Source organism: Coenobita brevimanus, chromosome 47 (genome assembly GCF_032717465.1).
Source record: "Coenobita brevimanus isolate Jiangsu-jjx chromosome 47, ASM3271746v2, whole genome shotgun sequence".
Taxonomy (NCBI): Eukaryota; Metazoa; Arthropoda; class Malacostraca; order Decapoda; family Coenobitidae; genus Coenobita; species Coenobita brevimanus.
Genome location: NC_137000.1, coordinates 1,806,508 through 1,828,819, shown reverse-complemented (window position 1 = coordinate 1,828,819; position 22,312 = coordinate 1,806,508). Strand labels below are relative to the sequence as shown.

Below are 22,312 nucleotides of genomic sequence, written 5' to 3'. Positions count from 1 at the left end.
TTATACGTCTCCGGTCAACATATTGATGTAGAGTGATCTTGAGCATGATCAGACTGAACTATTGTGTCGGAAAACAGCATGATGATAATAATTAGCCTCAGGGATTGATTGTTGAGAATCTGAGGATTAAATGACCCAAGAGCTTTAACCGAACTCTAACACGATGGTGATCTCCGAACTTGAAAAAAATAACCAGTGACAGTGAGTGAACGTGGTGATACGAAGGAGTTTCAGTGAGCTGGTGTGAGACAGGGCTCGATGTGTAAGATGACTGAGAAGGAAGGAGAGGAGCGGGCGCCGGTGATCGAGGAGACTTCGCAGCTCCTCAATCCCTTCGTCCACCGTCTGGAGCTTGACACCGCTTATGACAAGTTCAAGGTTAGTATTTTAATAAACAATCATGAAATTTCACTGGTAAAACTTGCTCATTGCCATGCTGAATAATGAGAATAGATACCTTGATTGACAACCGTTTTTAGGATGGAACTAGCCGATAAACAAAATCAGACAAGTAGGTTAATAAATTACCATGATTTGTGGTTGCTAGGTACGGACTCATTTGATGAGAATCAGACATACTTAGATTATCTCGTTAAGTCATATATTCTTGTGCTGTGCAAATTGATTCAACAAATTTTAGTAGACCAGCGTATTTTTCCATGTACGGCAGAGATCCCATTTTCCATAACGTGCAATCGGCAAGAATCAGCGTTCAAAAATCTCATGTTTGAATAGGCCTAATGAAACACATCAGTATTTTTACACCCAGTCTCGTTAGGAGTGTCCACAAGTACCGGTAAAGCGCCTCTATGAAAACCTCCCATATATTTAGGTTACTTCTCATTGATTTTGGTTGAATAAAGTAAACCTGCAGTGTTCTTTCTTAGATCAAAGGTACAAAATCACAGTTGCGTAGGTTACATGTAATACAGCGACATAGTGTGAGAAAAAGTTCGAGTGAGTGGGTGGAATGTGTGTAAAGGCTATCTTAAGAGTTCATGAGCTGGTGAGTGTCTGGTTAAAAATTAAAAGGTAGAGTAATTAGTGTGTGTGTGTGTGTGTGTGTGTGTGTGTGTGTGTGTGTGTGTAAAAGAGTGATTGAGTGTGAGTACATGACAACGTGCGTAAGTGGCCTGTGAGTCATAGTTTAGGAGATGAGCGAGGTACCGTATGTAATCATGGTAATTATGATGGCGGTGACAGTGAGAGAGAGAGAGCGCAGGTGAGTTAATGAGTGTGAGAAACTGAGAATGAGTTTTTATAATCTGCTGCTCTTTTCTTCCTCTTGCGTATTTTTTTTTTTTTCTAATATCGCTACGAAGGTAGTACCCTCTCCCATGAATGGAATAGGCCTTCAGATCTCACAGGTGGGGTCTCACCACATAAAGCATTTATAAAAGGAGTGGACTCAGAGGTTTTTCGTCTTATCAACTCTCATAGATTCCCTTCAGCCTCACTAGGCTACGCTGCAGTGTAACATACTGGTCTACTGACATCCCGATCCACTTCCATAGTGAAGTAGCCGGCAGAAGTGGCAGTCATGTACCCAGTTCCAGTCAAGTTAGATGTGCTTTTGAAACCAGTGCTGGTTTTTTCCTGGGAACCTTGAGCTGAATTATATTTGAGAGCTCCGTAATGTAGTATATACCCTATCTGCATTTTACCTAATGGTGATTAAGTCCACATAAACATCACACTAATAGTCATTAATATTACATTCTGTAGCTATACACTATACATACAGGTACGAAATGTCGTTTGTTCTTGGTTACACCTGCTGTATAAAAAACGTTATTTTCTTTCACAATTGTCTAACTACATTTGATCTTATCAAATTAATTTCGGGTATAGTTTTCTTCTTTTCTTGTTCGAGGTCCCTTACAGGCACAGGGAGCCCCAAGCAGCCGCTTGTATCCAGAACCAGCCCTGCTTGAAACACCGCGCGTTCGTAATATGCCATGCATGTTACGGACGTACGGTATTGTGTAATCGGGTTGCTTGTTCTGATTCAGAACATCAGTGGCTGCCATATATTTGGACTTGGAAACTGTATGACAGTGTCTGTGATATTGCAAGCATTAACTAGATCAGACGCTTTGTAGCCAGTGTACAGTCGGGTGACAGGTTCTTAATATTTCCACCACTTCCCATTTCACTGTTGGTTAATATTTCTAAACTGAGAGCGGCGTGGCGTGTTCCTCTGTCCACAGGTGATTCTTTGTGATACAGTGTTTCAGGAAGGAAAACGAAGGACACGCCCAAAGTGTGATGTAGACGCAGTTAAATACAACTCTTATCCTTGGCCGTATAATTGTCAGCATTCGTAGCTTGCATAATGCCTGGTGTGATCCTTATAAGATGTGGTACAGGGCCCTGCCCATGTGTTTTGTTTATTTTTTCCTGAGGAGAATGGCCTGCACCAACTTCATACCGGTCAGATGACTGTGTTAGCGACTCATCTGACATCTACAACCATTAAATGTACGGTATCGTACCTTAATATTCAGTTACACTTGAGAGTGCCAAATATCACTTACCGTAACTGAGCTTCCTACCGTACCCTTTTTCTGTTATGTTTAAGGCTAGGTATTGGCGGTGATAACAAATGAGTAACTTTGAGGGCATGTGGTTGATCCCGACTGAAGCAGGTATGCACTGGACTCAGAAGCAACAGAGAACAGAGAGTAGCAGGAGTTTTATTCTGAGTGGTTTTTGAGGTTTCGTAAAGCCTATACCTTATTTATTTATTCTGCACATTGCAGCTCAGCATCAACGTGCATGCTATTGATGCAAACAGTGGCAGTACTAAAGGGATATAAATAAGGTTTCGTAACGTACAAGTGTATGTTTAAGGTGTAAGATGCAAAATAAATCGCTGAGGAAGAAGTGCAACGAGGTTCCTAAACAACCTACGGTAAATTACTGTCGTACGTGTGAACTTAAACATTTACGTGAAACTTATACCAGATATTGCACACTTACTGAATTCTCAAGCATTTTACGTGATATCTGTAGAATGATTTTGTGGAACTTAACAAGAGTGGCTCTAGGGGGATTTCGAAGTGTAAGAAACGAATCTCATTTTCCTTTCAGGGTTCAGTTTATTGATGATTAGGCCTATGAGGAAAAGAGTAGCTACATGATTGACTTCGACATTCGGTCCATAGTCGTGACATTTTTATTGGAAAAAAAATTGCAGGGAAGCTCATTTAGTAAGAAAGCCCTCGTTTTCTTTAATCTCTCTCTCTCTCCTCTCTCTCTCTCTTCTCCTGATACTCCCTGATCCAGAAGCACTAGTACATGGGTAGGCTACTCTCCGCCCGCATTAACGACCTATAATTGCCTTCTCTCCATCTTTAATAGAGATGAACACTACAATACTAGTAACGAAAAAGTGCGCTAAAATTGATGTAGAACCGCAGTACGGGTAGTCTCATTTTGTCATTAAGCACCGGGAATTGAGCTGCAGAAATAAAAAAGCAAACGCCAAATTAACCCTTTCCGTCCGGTGACGTACGGTATTATTTTTTTTTTAGTTTCTTTCAGGTGATTTTATTAAACTTGAGAAATTTTGTATTGAAGGGTTAAAGAAGCTATATCCAACCCCGCCAGTTCGAAGTATTTCCTAAGCTGAATGAAATCGTCTGGAGATAGAAAGAATGTAATGAAAAGGCTAATGAAGGCAATAAAGTTATCTTGGAAAGCTTCTACATTGAATGAAATCGTCTGAAGAAAACAGAAAATATAATGAATGGGTTAACGAAGGCTAAATCTATCCCCTCAGTTCTAAGTGTCTGCAAAGTTGAATGAAATCGTCTTGAAATGGCAAGAATAAATAGTAAAAAAAAAAAAAAATTGACCGAAGGAAAGGTGGTGAATCGTCAGGAAAGACAGGGGAAACCATTATAAAGTTTTCCTCGTATCCCAATGCTTTCATGTAGGCTACCTTTTTTGCCTCGGCCTTCGGCGACAGCTTTCACCAGTGTTGTAGTGAATTGTAAATAAAGAATAAATTAAAAAAAAAGAATCTAAGTTTATGGTGAGAGTTTATGATGGAATTGTCAAAGGAAAAATGTATTGACATTCTTTATGTACAAAGAAATAGCCATCTTCCCGGTTCCTTGTGAAGGAACTTTCCTCTCGAAACATACCGAGAATAATGTACTTCTAATGCGTTTTTCAGCTAGTTTTACTTTTTCGCTGTGTATTCGTCAAACTTTGGAAAGATAGGCTTGCTTGTTTCTGTGCCTGTATATCATTCTACATTGAACAGGGTGTACATTATATTGAGGAGATTCTGCGATGTGCTCCTTCCCTTGTGTTGGTAAACTTTTGGTTCACCCTGAATTGTGCTCCGGCTCTTTGCGTGAGTTTTTTTTTTTTTTTTTTTTTGGGGGGGGGCCTCTAATTACGCGTCTGCTCTTCGTCGTTCATTATACAATCGTAATTTCCCTGCTTTTTTTTTTGGGGGGGGGGTATTTGTATATGAGGGAGGGGGTGAGTTGGGGGAGGGGAGTCAAATGGTGGGTGACAGAGTGACTTGGAGGCGTTTTGTCTGCGGCCACCCTTTGCGGGATTAGGGCGTCGGGCTATAGATAGATAGATAGACATTATAATATGTGGCCCATTCAAACTTTGACAGAGGAGAGGCATTTCTATTACCGGTATGTTCTTCGTGCTTTGTATATATATATATATATATATATATATATATATATATATATATATATATATATATATATTCTAGCTGCAGGTATCTTGAAAGACTGTCCATTATACTATCATCCCCATCTACTGTATGCGCCGACAGTGTAAGGGAAAAAAGTACCGTACCCCGGTATATATAGTTCATTTTAACGTGGTGGAAGTTTTTGTTACGGTATTTAGCAGCTCATTTTCCGTCCCTCATTCGCTGAATAAAACAGTACTGCGACCGAATATTCTTTCCACTGAACTTTTTCGTAACTAGCACCATGTTCAGGGCCAGATCCAGCACTTTGGAAAGGGAGGGGGGGCATGATTCCCGGCAGAATTATCTAATGCATGTATCTAAACAATTAAAAAAAAAATAAAATGTACTTCTGGTATAACTTGCATTAATCATAGAAGTACAAGGATATAAAAGAATCAGGTGCAGTAAGAAATTGATATCATATTTGGAAAATAACGTTGTTCCTTCAGTCTGCAGTAAGTAATCATCGGTCAGACGAAAATAGGGAAGCGTACGCCCCCTACGCACACCTAATCCATGTATGAATTCTAATGTTAAAATCTTGTTTAGCGCAGCATTCAAGACGGAGAGATGGCAGTTTTACGCATATTTAAGGTCTACAGAGTAGCCTGTAATGCTTAGAATTATGTATCATGGTGGAAGAGGTTTGATATAGATTTTAGCCTAGTATGAATTCTCTCTCTCTCTCTCTCTCTCTCTCTCAGCAACAACAACAACAACAACAAAAACGTAAAAAAGTGAGTCGGTCACAAGGACAGCTTTGCACACGGCCGCCTTGCCTCCGGGGTGAAAACGTAACAAAAGGCTTCCCAGACAGAGCCTGGCGGAATGTCAACAACCGCGGCAGAGCACTAGGATAGCCGGAATAGCCGCTAGTGTGCTGAAATGTGGGGGAAGGAGAGCGTTACAGAATTTGCGCACACGAAATAGCCTGCTGCTTTTGTGGTGTCAGGAATTCGCTGACTTTTTTTTTTTTTTTTTTTCATTATATTAAGACTTAGAATTCGTGGCTTTTGATGATATTGCGCCTCAGTTGAAATTTTTACAAACTTGTAATAGTTCTACATGAATAGGGCTAAGGTAGCTTGAAATTTGTAAAGCGTCGTTTAGGAAAGTTTTGATAGGAATATAGGCTGGTGTTACTCCAGAAAGTTTCTTTAGTTGTTAGGGACATGTAAATGAATTATGTAAACATCTCCGTGGGTTCTGCTTAAAATGCTTCGTAAACAGAAGCGTTTAGATTGCTTGTACAGGGTACATGGACGCGCCATGTATCTTTTCAATAGATTGACCCACCTGGTAGCCTGTATCGTAATGCAACTCGCATAGCCTAGTCCTAGTGCTGGGTTTAAGCCGATCTTTTCATTTCCCTGGTCTCGCAGCGTGAGGGAGACCAAAGACCTCTCGCTTTTGCCAACAAATAAAAGTACGGTAGGATGTAGACTATCGGTAGCTGATAAGGAGCTATCCTAGAGGCATGTACCGCATAGCTGTTATGTGATTAGGCTTCAGAGGATCATTCAGAAACTGCGTACCGGTAGGGAGAGATTTTTCAAACCATTTGAACTAGGTAGCTACAGAAGCTATTCGACAGAGGTGGAGTGCTAGATACTCCACGCTGTAGGCTGTATAGAACACTAGTGTCAAAGAAAATAAAGGTTTGCCCCCTGCATCTGACCCCCTGTCTCATTGACTAACCATTATATATATATATATATATATATATATATATATATATATATATATATATATATATAATTTATATGTATGTATGAATGTATATATATATACAGTATATAGATAGATAAATATATATATAGATTATAGAGATCTGTCTATCTATCTATATCTATATCTATCTGTCTATCTATCTATCTATCTATCTATATATATATATATACCATACACACACACACACACACACACACACACACACACACACTCTATGTACCGTACGTAGTGGGCAGTCTTGTTGTCCAGAACGATCGGTGAAATCAGCCAACTAAGCGTTGCTCTCGCAGACCATTCATACTTGGAAGACAACTGTTAGAAATTTTCGGACTCAACCGGCACTTAGCACATCCCAGGTAACATAGGCTGTGTCATGGCATGGCTTATGCAGCGGTCGCCATTTCCGGCATAAACATTACACCGATTTGTCTTACAGCAGCTTGTTACTAATTTTTGTGCTTCGTTTATTAAACTTATATTCGTTTCAGAATGATATGTAGAATGATTCACAACACATGATTTCCGTGAGAGGCGTATATACTGTATATAACTCATATCCCACCCTTTCTGTTCCGGTGGCTACTGGCACATATTACCCAACCGTACAGCGTACAGTGAATGGATGGTCAACATACCTCGTGTTTGTGCTGCACTCTTAAACCTTCTCACCTCGCCATCAATACCTTGCCAGCTACAGTCGGAATAATTTATAGCATGATTGTCGATGTCGATTTTATTGGGATATTTTGCTGCACGTGTTGAATAGCCTACTTTCGGTACCTTTAGTGGTGGCTGCATTAATAAAAATGGTGGAACGGACGTATGTGAACTAAACTTCTGTAGTAGAAATTATGTACAGTAAATGAACACGCTTATAGCTCACTGAATATCTAATTGTCACACACACGGGTTTTATTCGCCCCTGTTCAGAGTACAACTCCCATGTGTGGGGAGGCTCCTCACATACAGCTCCTCTCAATAGGGTGGAGTCAAAGGCTTTTCGTCTTATCAACTCCTCTCCTCTTACTGGCTCCTTTCAACCTCTGTCTATTCGCCGCACTGTTGTATCTTTATCTCTTTTCTGTCGCTACTTCAGTGGTCACTGGTCCTCTGAACTCTCTGCTTGCATCCCTCCACCTCTACGGCGGGTGCGTAGCACCTGTCTTGCAACAAATTCTCATCCCTTTTCTGTCCAACTATCTAATGCAAGAGTTAACCGTTACTCCTAGTCCTTCATTTATGCAACAGGTCAACTCTGGAACTGTCTCCCTCTGTCTGTATTTCCTACTTCCTATGATCTCCAGTCTTTCAAACGCAGTGTGTCCAGGCATCTCGAAATGAACGGATCTTGAATTTGGCTCTCTTGTATTAGTTGTTTTTTTTTTCTTGGAAGGAACGGTTGCGGACTCCTGTCCTTTGGTTCCTTCTTTCTTGCACACACACACACACACACACACACACACACACACACACACACACACACACACACACACACACACACACTTATATACACCGCTCGCTGGTGCAGTGGTAACGTTCTCGCTTGCCATCTGGTAGACGGGAGTTCGCGCCTCGCTCAGGTTGCGAAAAGTTTCACTGACGAAGTGGGTGGTTACTGTCCCCCTTGAGCAAGGGGACGGGTGTGTGGGTGTGTGAAGGTCACAGCCTTGCCCTTAGATCGGACTATATGAGCTCTCAGCTCCCTTCCGGGAGGGTAAAAGCTGACGATCACGACCATCAAGTGATCCTGACCGACCCGGTGAATTACATGCATAAATACATGCTGTTCATTGATAATGCAGTACCGGGTATATATCATATACGTTACTGGTACATATGCCGTGTATAATAATGCATGATGTACGGCATATAGCCTAAGTACTGGTTGCAAGTGATAATTACCGCACATAAAACAGCTACTCACAAGATAAAGTTTTAGCCTACCCCCGTCACTGCAGCAACCGCCACCCCCTGTCCCTGGGGTGGTCGTCCAGTGGAGGGTAAATACAGGCAGGGTAATGATCTTGGCATTCTTTTGGTAACGCATAAAACGTTCAGCGTACTAATGCATAACACCAGAATAACATCATCAAGTATATACGGTACTGCCTGATATCACCAGCCAGCACATCATCTGTCAAGTCGTGATCGTCCAAACACAGGCGGGGTGATGGTGTTGGCACTGTTTGGTAACCCGTCACAGGTTCAATATACTCATTCATCGGTCGCAAATGCCATCAAATGTAGACTCTCTCGTTACCACTACAGCTGCCACGCATTCTGTCCTTGTTAGTGTTGGCACTCTGGCGCCGCAACGCATCAAAGTTTCAACCCACTCGTTCATAGGACGAAAATATCTTTCACACGTAGGCTGCCTCATTACCATTGCTGTGGTCATGTCCTCTGTGTCTGTGTGCCGGTAGGTCGTCCACTGGTGCGCAAAACACTGACTGGGTGGTGATTTTGGCACTCTGGTAACGGATCACAGGTTCAGCGTACTCATTCATCGGTCAAAATTAACATCTTCGAATATACAGTAGACTGTCTCATCTTTACAGCGACACGTAAGCGACTCCTCTTGTGGGGTCGTCCAGTGGTGAGCAGAACCCAGGCAGCGTGATGGTCTTAGCACTCACTGGTAACCCATCACAGGTCCAACATACCATACCAGTTGACAAGACGAAAATAACATCTTTAAGTAAATACCATCACCACGCCAGCCGCTACATCCTCTGTCCTTGCGGGGCAAAATACAGGCGAGATGGTGGTCTGGGAAGTCTGCTAATACATGACCAGTTCAACGTACACATCCATAAGACTAAAGTAACATCTCCAAGACCCGTGTTATCGTGAACTTAGGAGGGTTTCTGGCACTTCTGAGTGACATCAAGAATGTTACACTTCAATACACACGTTTATGCTGAGTATATCTCTTGAAAACGGACACTGATTAAAAAAAATATCGAACGTAAGAATAGGTTACTAACAGGCCATATGCAGAAATAAATTACGATTTTAGGTGTGCCGTCACTATAGCAGTCTCCGTCGTAACTTTTTTTTTTCTCTCTCTCAGGAAGAACTAGACACATTAGAATATTATTGCACTTCCCTGCCTTAACATTCCTGCAAAACACAAAGACTTAAGATTTTAATTAATATCTGTGAAAGGTGCTTGTACTCTCCTTGGCCATCCTACGGAAACAAATTATAGTTACGACATGAAATTGGTTGTATGTAGGCTATGTTGGTGAATCTGGGTCATGGTCTTGGCACTTGTGGGGAGTCAACCCTTGTGTTTCTCAGGGCCATAGTATTCTAGGTAGCATAGAAGGCTTCGCATCACCTCTTCCTTGGCTATTTATTTTGCTTATTACATGTTAGTATTCTCTTTTATATCTATACTATTGTTTTAATATCGACATAGTTTTCATCAGTAACATAAAAGGTACTGAGGTGTGACTGCAGAATAACTCGCTAAGGAAGATGTGTTAGGAATCTGCAGAGCACAAAGTACGACCCTCAAAAATCTCTCCTCCCCCAACTGCACGTGTAGCTACATCTCTGGCTTAGGAGAGTGCGCGTGGGTGTGGACAAGCTCCCAGATTTTTCCGTAAAATTTTGAGGCATGTGAAGACGATAGAATATACGGTATATGTCTGATCTTTCTGTATCGGTGCCGCCCCCACTGTGGAATGTAGGATCCAGACTGTGTTATTAACCAATTGGACCTGAGATGTCATTTTCAGTATACTCTTGTCTTTTCCTAAAAATTTTTTATTCAGACTGGGATAGACATTTTCGAACTGAGATGATTAGAAAAAGCCTTAATAAATTCCTTAGGATATGAGAGACTTTTCCTAACTTGCGCAAAATCATCTGTCGGCAGCAAGAAAGAAGTACCGGTAAGAAGCATGTCAGTGATGTCACCGGGAGTTAAGGGGTTAAAACAGAGACCACGAAGATGTAGACAAGCTCTTAGTTTTTCGCGATAATTTCAGAAGCTTGTGATTATGAATATTACATGGCTCACCTATTTGTGTCGGTGCTGCCCTACGCTATAATGTGGGATGCAGGCTGATTTTATCCAACATTAACAAGAAGTTTCATAAATAAACGTCAATATTTAGGAGGTGGAGGGGGGATTGCATACACTCGCCTTCTCTGTTTTTACTCCTTTAGTGTATTTGTGTCTATTTTCATTTTGTTTGACCTACCTTCAGATGACTTTATTTAGTTTAGAAGAGGCTTTTCAAACAGGAGTTAGGTCAGGTTAGGTTAGGTTAGGTTAAATTTATTTTTTCCATCGCTACTTTGAGGTCTTCTTGAGCTATCAGAATAAAATAGTCTGATAGTAGCGAGAATTTATTTGAAAACACTTCATCAGATTGAAAGGGGTTTATGATACGGCCCAGAGTATATACCGTATAAAAAAACTGTTGCAAGGAGTCCTGCTTCTGTTTCTTATAAGTCTCTCTTCCTTCTCCCCCGCACTCATTTACTCCGCACACTACCATACTTATTACACATCAACAGCAGTTGTTGTTCTATGACCTTCAGATGACGAGAGACCATTTACATCATTGTTACACATTATTATTATTATTATTATTATTCTTTGTCGTAGGTGGGGGCGCCCACCATCCACCCACTCGATGTCGTGCTGCTCTGGGTGTCTGCGCATTGCTCTCTTCCTTCCTTCCTCTTCTGTCTTTCTTCCTTTCATTCGTTCCTCATCCTTCTGCCTACGGGTGACTTTAAATTTCCTCTTCTGTGTTTTTTTCCCTCATTCATTCCTCTTCCTTCTGCGTATTGGTGACTCTACACTGAGTGACAAGCCAAATGGTTTCCTGTAGCCTACACCAGGAAACTATTTCATATGCTGGGTGGTAACCCATATAACCAAATTATGGCGCCTGGTGGTTTAGTGGGTAATTAGGGCACTCCAGTCGGATTGAGCCTGTGTAGGCTATCTAAGGGGTGGTAGGGACTTACTGCACACGTAATGTCACCCAGGGATGAGTGAGGCTGGTCCCTCTCATCGTAAATGTCAGGACCAATTTTGCCCAGCCCCGGGTTCCTACGCATCTCATGGGACAACATAGGATCGGATGATGGATGGATGGATTATGATGATGATGATGATGATGATAATGATGATTATTATTATTATTACTGATATAACTACCTGTTAATTCTTCCGAGCCATGTGATTTAGGCTTCGTATTTTGCAAGGGATATAAGGAATAAAATGTGTTCGTTTTGTTTACCGTATGTAGTTACTGACGTGAATTATTAGGTAGTATTTTAATGAGTGTAATTCCTGTGTGTTACGATTTTGTGCACGAGGCCACGACATCCAAATTATGATGAAGGTAACTGCCATCGACCCCTGCTTATGAAAAAGGGTTAACACTTCTGGCAAATAACATCCTAGAGTGCTTCCGGGATAGCACAATATACAGTGTGCCAGTATGATACCGCCTACACAACATAGTCTTAATGCACAGAGAGAGAGAGAGAGAGAGAGAGAGAGAGAGAGAGAGAGAGAGAGAGAGAAAGAGAGAGAGAGAGAGAGAGAGAGAGAGAGAGAGACGCCTTAGCTGGGCCTAACCTAATTCTGGTGAGTGGGTAGTTGATTACACACACTTCGGTCGGCTGTCTGTATCTTGTTTCATATTTCCTCCCGGTACAACGAATCTCTAAATAGTATTGGCCAGTGTAACTTAACCTTTAAATGGTAGGTTAATCTGGTCTTGCTATAGGTTACTTTGTCTTTCTTAATTGTTGGCTACCCTGGTACAGCGAATCTATTGGCCGGTGTAACTTAACCTTTAAATGGTAGGTTAATCTGGTCTTGCTATAGGTTACTTTGTCTTTCTTAATAGTTGGCTACCCTGGCACGTTTATCACTACTAGGTAAGGTCGGTGGTAGGGAGTTTTGCTTACCCACCTTTAAATGGTACAGTTGGAGCTTATCTTTAAATGGAAGCTTAATTGTTCTCTCCTGTAGGCAACTTGGGCACTTATCTCTTAATGGGTTTTTGTATTGGATATTTATCTCTTAAGTGGTAGGATATTGTGACATCAATACATGGTAAAGATTAATGTAGCTTATCTTTATATTGTAGGTTAATGTCTATTATAGGTCAGGCAGCAGGTACTAAAGTTCTTACCGGTATCTGTAACTAGTGTACGGTACGTTCCGTCTAATTGGTACAGACTAATGTAACATCTTTAAATAGTAGGTTAGTGTGGTTATTGACTTCTTTGGGTCCAGCGGTACGTACGGTATCTCTAAATTATAGTTCTTTTAATTTAACTTCGTCCAGATTTCAGTCCTTTTGCAGCCTGTTACGTAGTTCAGTGGCGGAATCACACAGTACTCTGGCTTTACTCGTATATATACGTATAGTTTCCATAGCACTTCTTCGTGACTAGCATCTTATTCAAGTGTTTATTTCATGCTCCAGTTTCGTATTCAAGATGGAGGGACCGCAATTTCAGGCCAAGTTAGAGTAAAAAGGGTACAGGAGCCTACCTACTTCTTAACTTTTACCGTGAGATGCCAGGTTGATATGAAAATAAAACTGTTTGCGAGGAAAAGGCTTCTTGCCAGATCGTGTGCCAAGGAATGCATAGCTTAGGCCTGGAGAAAGAGAAAGCTATAGCCCATGGAGCTTTGAACGAGCCCGTACCCCTACAGTTAGCTGGGTGTGGTGCCAAGGTAGGCTATTTCTGTCTGTCTATCTGTCTGTCTGTCTGTCTGTCTCTCTCTCTCTCTCTCTCTCTCTCTCTCTCTCTCTCTCTCTCTCTTAGAATCCTTACCGGTAACTAATTCCGTGCCTCCATAGCGTGGCTTACTGTTACCATGCTGGATTTTTATTTTATTTTAAACGGTTCAAAAAGACTGTTTTTTGTTTTCTTTCATTGTTTATATCGGCGTTCGTGTTGCCAAAACAGTGAATGATGATGGTGGTGGTGGTGGTGATGATGATGATTATAATGATGATGATGATGGTGATGATGATGATGATGATGATGATGATGATGATGATGATGATTTTAAGGTATCCCATTTTAGCTATCATCCCATTCCGTGCCGGTAATATTTCATGTGATTATATCGCTATTATGGAAGCTGACATACCGTATTGTTCATATCTGTCTGCTACCAAGACAGTGATGTAGTGTAGCTAATACGATAAATTGTCCCATGAACTGAATTACATGGCTAACCAATTGCTGGGTATTTATTCATTGCCATTGAGTATTCATGAGGTTATGCTTGATAAGTTATATAGTAGTAATAGTGATGATAATAATGATAATGTTTCTCTTGTTGCAGCTGGTGTTCATGTCAATCTTCGTGCTGCCTCTCCGTGTGCTGGGAATCATCATATGCCTCCTGATCGCCTACGTCCTGGCCACGGCTGGGCTATGGGGGCTGTCCAGGGAGGAGCTCGCTGCCAAGCCCATGAGCGGGTGGCGTCGGTAGGTCTATGTAAACACCTAGTAAACGCAGGCCTTTTTTTCCAGGCTTTTAAAAACATCTTGTAAACACTGTGCCTTTTTTTCTGAACGTCTTGTAAACATTGTCTCCGTTTTTTAATATATTGTAAACACCGACTCCTTTCTTTTAAACATCTTGTAAACGCCGTCCTTTTTTTTTTTTTTTTAACATTGTAAACACTGACTTCTTAAAAAAAAAAAAGCTTGTAAACGCTGCCTACCATTTTAAAACATCATATAAACGCCGCCTGTTTTTATTTTAAGTATTTTCTGAGCACCCGCTCGTTCTAAACATCGTGTAAAACATTTCGTGAACACAACCTCATCTCTGAAACCACTTGTACCGCTTTCTTTCTCCTAAGCGCCTTGCAAACACTGTTTTGTTTTTTTTGTTTTTTTTACTCCTTGTGCCAAGGCGTCTTTATGGCACTAAGCAGCTGACACCTCGTTTTTTTTTTTCCCCTGATATTAAGGGTCTGATTTGGTTAGCTGACCTATCTGATAGTAGGGTCTGATTTGGTTAGCTGACCTATCTGATACACAGTATTCCATTAATTTTCTTTACTGGTAGTGATGTTATTGTTTAGAAGGTTTGTTTTTGTATTCAGGTTCTCATGCTAAGCTGGCCATATGCGTCGACTACTGGTTATATACTCGTACTGTAGTGTGATATTTGCTATGTTAGAAAATATTAGGCCTGAAAAATGCCCGACTCGGCCGTGTTTGTGTATCATTGCGTGGTTGTGTTATTGTACTTGTTAATTATTAGCTGTAGTAGAAAACAGTCCCCCCAAAAAAAACTGTGAATGCCGTGTTTGTGTGCCGTGGTGTGAGTGAGTGGGGGTTAGTTGTTGTGTTAACCCCAGTGTGAGGTGTGGGAGAGGAGCAGGTGTGGTGTGTGTGCTGTCGTCAGCCTTAGCCCATACCTGCCCCTGCTCTCACCTCTGTGTGCTGATGCTTTACTCAGGTAGTTTCTTCCTTTATTTATTTTTAACCCCTATATTCCTACACTCACTCTGTTAGTTTCTTCTTTTTTTCCATAATTTTACTTCATTTAACTTCTCTCTGGTGACGTCTTTTTTTTCCTATTACCTCAATATGGTTTTAGTTAACTTTAGGGAAACATCCCACTGAAGAGTTGAGAAATATCACCAATAAACTCCTTCCACCGTGAAATTGTCTCCTTCTAGGTAAGTGGAACAGTCTGGTGGGTAGCAGGAATAACTGAAAAAAACGTCTTCGGTTTGGAAAGATTAATATTTCAACACAAACTTTTCATTTTAAGCTTTATTATTTGTTGCGAGTCACTAACCCTTATTTTCAGTGTATTGTCGAGATTAGAAAAGGTTAGTGTAGTTTCCATATGAGCATGTGCAACTTGTTATGCTTGTTCACAGAATTTAGTTAACTATTTTTTTTTCTTATTATAGTGAGAGATAAGTCGTGGGTAGAACAGGAATGTTTAGGTTCTAGCAGGTGAGCGGCCTCTTACCGCCCCCCCCCCATTTTAATTACGCCAGACACTCCAAACGACCTAGACAGGTGAGGTGAAAAGGGGGTAAGGGGGCAGCTTGGGAAGAGGGGTCGCCGCTTCCTGTTATAATAGATGTTTCAGAATACATGAGCACTGCTTATAATATGTATCGGTACATACATGAACACTGTTTATGCCAGTTTAATACAAAAAAGTGTGTATTTAATATATGCTGGTAGGCTCATGAGTATTTCTTATTTCTATTAATACATAGGAGTACGCTTTATGTTTTTGCCAGTATAATCGTGAGCACTGTTTCTCTCTCTGTCTACAGTATATACCGGTATACACGTGTCCACTGTTTCTATTAATTTTGCAGCAGTGTATTGGTTTTGTATATTGCTGGATAGCCTACCGGAAACGATTATGTATAAGCTCATCATATGCGCATAATTATAAAATTTAACCTTTGCCAGATAGTGTAAAATGTGGAGTTACTTATTTTACTAGCTAATTTTAAGGTAATTAACACATTAAGGCCCATGTCAGAATCACAGGTGTTACGTACGGCTATGGATTCGTGGAGGAGTAAATCAGTTTATTTTATCGAGCAGGGCAAGCTGTGTGTGTGTGTGTGTGTGTGTGTGTGTGTGTGTTTTGGCATTTTTTTTATACTGCATCGACTGAGTAAATGGTACAGTTATTAATCAGTTTATTCTCTCCGACAAGGAGAATATGTTTTCACCCCTGTTTGTTTGTTTGTTTGTATTTTAGCAGTATTACCCAAAAACTAAAACAGAGATTTGAACCAGATTTGGTGGGTAGATAGCCCATGTCCCAGGGAACAATCGATTAACTGTTGGGACCGATCCGGATCGTATTACAGATTCTGAATCCGGAAAACACTTTTTGCGAAATCCTAATCAGTGATGAGATAACCCAAGTACGCGTCCATACGTTTGCAAGAACAAGTACTGGCAACATGTGAACAACACGTTAACGAACAAGCTGCAGACATGGTCGGGACAACTGCGTCCAGACCACGTCGGCAGCATCATGATGAAGTATCAGCTGCCTCCTATGGACACATTCATCTCATCACCTCTGTTGCCAGTAAACTCGAAGCTGCACTGAAACATCTTTGCGTACATCTGTCCAAATACTGCTGCACAAAATTATGCATCCAAGCATGTTGCCAGCTGTGTTATCAACGCATGTTCCAGGGCTCGTGTGGACGCGACCTGACCCATTATGAAGAGTGGTCTGGAAATTACTTTGTCTTTATCGGAAAGATGCGCTCCACTGAGTGCCCTTCTAGTTTTATCGTGTTATTGCAAAGAGAATCGTGTGTGTGTGTGTGTGTGTGTGTGTGTGTGTGTGTGTGAGGAAGGTATATCCAGTGGCTTTGAAATTACCTCGCCGTCAGTCTTTTAGTGGCAAAGGATGTGAAGTCAAAAACAGACTAAAAATGTTGCAGAGAGAGCGAGAAGGGAGGGGGGGACAGGAGCAACATTTTCGACTTGTTTTTGACATAACATCCTGTCTTTCACCACCAACGGATTAGTAGATGGTTTGGTTATCTCATAGCCACCGGATATACCTTCCTGACACACACACACACACACACACACACACACACACACACACACACACACACACACACACACACACACACACACACACACACACACACACACACACACACACACACACACACACACACACACACACACACACACACACACACACACACACACACACCTGCTTACTGCATATACATACGTCCCTAGCGCAGTCATGCCAAATGATGTCCGACACTTCTCTGCCGGCTGTTGTATTGGAAAGTGTTACATGATTTATCCTAAAGCGATAGACATGTGGCCAGACAACAAAATGGTATGTGAAGGAATTATATTGTGAGTTGTTTGGTGAGGCATAAGAAATATGGAAGGCAGGACGCAATGCTGGCAGAGGATTGACTGTGAATTTTTACTCATGGCTGTACATTGGTTAACTGTTGTGGCTGCTGTGATGAGAGTGACAGTGGAGCGTTTATTATGATGGCAAAGTGGGCTGGATAATCTAGGTACAATTTTTGCCTCCGCCAAGGAGTTTGTGTTTTACCCCGCGTTTGTTTGTTTATTTGTCGGTTTGTTTGTCTGTCTGTCTGTTGGGAGGCTTACTCACAAAGTTATGAACAGATTTTGATGAAATTTTTGGAAGGGTGGGCCGTGGGCCAAGGAAGAAATGATTCAATTTTGGCCAGGATCCGAGTCCGAATTTTGAATATCCCCCACAATATCTCCAATAGTTCTCAGTGAATTTCAATGAAATTTTTTTGGAAAGGTGGGCCAAGGACCAAGAAAGAATTGATTTAATTGTGGGGGAGATCCGCATCCGGATCCGGATTCTTTTTAGTAGCATTGTCATTGGCGGAGGAATGCTCTTTCTGAGCGCTTTCTAGTTCGTGGATAAATCGTGACACAGAAGTTAACTCGTTCTGTGGAGGGATAATAAAGCGTGCATTATAATGGTGATATGGCGTGTTTGTGCTGCACTTTCCGCGTGATTGTGTGTGTGTGTGTGTGTGTGTGTGTGTGTGTGTGAGAGAGAGAGAGAGAGAGATGTAGGCTACCGGTATATCTTATCGTGGGTGTCGCCGCGGCTGATTGCTTTGTGGCCGGCCCTTCACAGCACGTGTTTATCGTCCGTCCTGGGGCGGGGAGGGGGTGGAGGAGGCAAAAGGTGTGACTCTCCTGTTCGTCAGCGGTGAGATTGAGGGTTACTTTCGCGTGGTGGCGCCGATAAGGGCAGATCAGGTGCCTGGTTATGCAAACGTCCCACAACTACTGCCCTGACCGCTATGTTGGACTCAACATACTCCTGCAGTCCACCGGGTTCACATTTCAGATGAACCTGGGGCAGCAGTAAGAACAACACTTCTGGACGCTGATATAATTTGGGGTTTATTCCTATTGTAATATCTGGGGTGAGGATGGGGAGGGTTTTCTAAGTGTCAGGGTCCAGTGCATCTGTTTTCTCGCGTACGAGTTATTATTATTATTATTATTATTATTATTATTATTGTTGTTGTTTTTATTATTATTATTGTTATTATTATTATTATTATTATTATTATTATTATTATTATTGTCTATGATTTACGGAGAACGTGAAAGTAATTGAAACAGAAATAGCATGATAAAAAGTTATAAGGCACGAACATTATAATCTTGTCTGCTCATCTGGCGACAGCTTTTGCCACCACAATGGTGATGCTGTAGCATATCTCGTTTTCTTACCGTGGTGCTGCAGTGGGACGCCTTCATGTGGTGGCACTGTATAACCGGGCGGCTCAACTGCCCGGTTATACAAACGTTCCTCAGATCCCTCCCTATCTCCCAGAAGCGAGCCTTGGATTTAAGGGGTAAAGACAGATATGGGTTCTTTGTTTTCACCTGAAGGAACTGGACCGCTCTGACAACTGGAATACAGAGTCGTGATTGCATAAAATTCGATGAACCCTAGTTATAGTTTACGGTAGTAATGAGTCTCCATGGTGAATAGTCAGACCAGCCGTCCAGTCTGACGACACGACCAGAGTGAGCTAAAGAAAAGAGAGAGGGGGGATTCTTTGTTTTGTGCAAAGAAATTAACTTGACCAGCACGAATAAATTACAAAAATACGCTAAAAGGGAGTTACATTTCTTTGCATGGTCCAAAAAAATTATTATTGCAGCAAAATTAAACTGCAAAAATAGGTAATCATAGTGAACGGGGGATTATAAGGCCATGACCTCCATCCAGACCACCCTGACGCAGTCGCCTATGTGGGGATTAGAAGCCTATCAGTGCTTTGGTCATATTTATGCCATGTGAGCCATCTGATGCCTCTAGTTCGTTCACCTTAACTTGGCCCGAACTTTGGTTCGTGTAAAGCTTATTTCACCTCTCTCCGGAACAATACCACGGCTTTACAAACTTTCCATAACATCATCTTAATTACCGCCATATTCTGGTAGTAATCGCTTGTTACTGTTCAGTATTCAAGATGGAAAGATAGCAGTTTTAGGCCAAGTTAGAGTAAAATCATTTAAAAAATAAGTAATCTTAAAGATAATTAACCTCTTCAATATGATCATGATTTTTTTCATGCCACTTCCAGTCGATTTTCTTCAGTTCAGCATTCAAGATGGAAAGATAGCAGTTTTAGGCGAAGTTAGTCATTTTAAAAATAAGTAACCTTAAAGATAATAAACCGCTTCAATATGATCATGATTTTTTTCATGCCACTTCCAGTCGATTTTCTTCAGCAGAGGGGTGAGTTAGTGCGGTAAGGGACTAAAAGGGAAGTGAGGTGCGTGAGTACAAAGGCACCTTCACATCCCGCCTCACCTCACGCATCCTCTCGCTCTTCTTATTGATTCGTAGATTTCGTAACACTTCATCCATAGCGATTTATGTAACAGATTACACCTTAACATTCTCTTTATTGCTGCTTATATTGGTTTAATGTTAACATAGATTACATCTTTTCCCACCTCGTCACAAGTTTAATAAGTGGCCAGGTTGATGATGCTGGTGATGATGGTGGCGGCGGTGGTGGTGATGGTGACTGTTTGCACCAGTAACACACAGAAGGATGTTTAGGTGTAATGTGCAGAATAAATCGCTGAGGAAGAGGAGTTACAAAATCTCCAAAGCCCTAGAATATGACCCATAGCGTCATCTCACCTCACGTCCCCTCTCCAAACTACCCCTTTCTCCCACTCACCCTGTCTTGCACTTGATTCTACCCAATTCTTTATCTGTACACAGCCCTGTTGTGTTTTCCTACTTCACCTCCTCTCTGCTACACTCCATTCTTTATCTGCTCCAACCCTCTGTGTGCTTCGTTTTTTTCCTACTCCTCTCTTTTTAATTTATCTTATTTTCCTACTACACCCTCCTCTCCCTGCCCAACCCCCGTATCTGTTCTACTTCTTTCCCTGTCTATTTTCCTTCTCCTCCTCCCTCCGTTATAACCTTATCCTCTTTACAACCATCTCTAACAGTCAGCATCCATATTATCCTGCTCTCCACATTACTCTCATCTCTCTGATCTCCACATTTCTCCCCTCCATCGTTTTACCGCCGTCAACTCTTCTCCATACCTTCCCTATCAGCTCTCCATTCCTTCCATCACCACCCATCCCCATTCCTCCGCTGTCCACTTCTAGCCACTCAAACCCTCTCAGTGTCTCCTCCCTCCACCCCTTTCAGTTTGTTTTTTCTCCATGTCTTCCCTCCTTGACACTGTTAGTCTCCCCTCTCCACCACTTTCCATTTCGGTCATCTCCACATCTCTCCCTTTTATCTCCCCGTTCTCCATCCCTTCCAGTTGCTCCCTTCTCCATACCTTAGTCCACCTTTATTCTTCTCTCCCCTTTTCCCTCTCTGACTCCCCTCTCCACCCGTCTATCCACTCCGTCATCTCTCCCTACGTCACCTCCCCTCCCCACGTCCCTTCCCTGTACACTCCACCTCCCCTCTGCTCCCTTCCTCTGCCTCTTGTCTCCATCTATAATTATTCACACATTCCTTTCTTGAGTGTTACGTAACCAGTGGGCCAAGTTGACACACACACACACACACACACACACACACACACACACACACACACACACACACACACACACACACACACACACACACACACACACACACACACACACACACACACACACACACACACACACACACACACACACACACACACACACACACTACCTTATGTAGCATTGCGTGTAACGAAATGAACAAGCACATGCAATAATTAATTTTGCTGATGCAATTAGGTAGCACAAATTGGTGTACGTAATAACAGATCGCTCTAACCCGCTTGGTGCACAGTGACAGCATCAATAAACGTGACCATTTTGCACATACACACACACACACACAGGAAGAGAGAGAGAGAGAGGGGGGGGGTCGCCTTGCGTAGAACAGAATACACACACACTCGCTATAATTAATTTGGTTGATGCTCTCTGAATGCACGAAATCGTACACGTAAGAACTGCTTGCCACAGAACACGCCTAGAATGTGATACTGTGTGCTTTTACGGTACATGAACACACACACACACACACACACACACACACACACACACACACACACACACACACACACACACACACACACACACACACAGGGGGGGGACTATTGGCACATATAGTATACTTGAGTCCTTGCACACACACACACACACACACACACACACACACACACACACACACACACACACAGAAGGGGGGAGGGGCTATTGGCACATACAGTAGCCTACACGTGACTCCGTGAGACCTGGCACTCACATACAGGAGGGAGAGAGAGAGAGAGAGAGAGGGGGGGGGGAAGACTACTTATTACATTAAAACGGTAGCAAAGATAACACACACACACACACACACACACACACACACACATAGGCACATACATATGATAGAAAGTTGTCCCGCATTCAGGTCTCAGCCTTTGTGTTTTTCTGGATGATTCACTCGCTTGCCAGGTGCATGTACTTGTGTGTGTGTGTGTGTGTGTGTGTGTGTGTGTGTGTGTGTGTGTGTGTGTGTGTGTGTGTGTGTGTGTGTTTACTTTTGTGGGGACGGTAACGCGACCGCGATTTGTTTTTAGTTAGAGGAGGAGGGAGCACCACAACAGTTGAGAGAGAGAGAGAGAGAGAGTAACAAAGAGGGTGGGGGAGAAGAGAATGAGGCATGGAGAGAGGACAAGAAATTGGAAAAGAGGGAAGAATGAGAGAAGGAAAAGGGTTGGGAGAGGTGGGAGGGAGAGAGGAAGAGGGAGGGGAGAAAGGAATGATGCATAA

At 42.1% G+C, this 22,312-nt stretch overlaps 1 protein-coding gene across 1 annotated transcript in view; it reads left to right on the top strand.

The window, feature by feature from the left end:
* The first annotated feature begins 233 nt into the window (after positions 1 to 233).
* The window catches only part of LPCAT (lysophosphatidylcholine acyltransferase), a 109,072-nt gene continuing 86,993 nt past the window's right edge, over positions 234 to 22,312 (top strand). The window contains exons 1-2 of the mRNA XM_080271641.1: positions 234 to 378; positions 13,809 to 13,954. Coding sequence (XP_080127767.1) covers positions 259 to 378; positions 13,809 to 13,954 — 266 coding nt within the window. The 5' untranslated portion in view covers positions 234 to 258. The remainder of the gene's footprint in view (positions 379 to 13,808; positions 13,955 to 22,312) is intronic.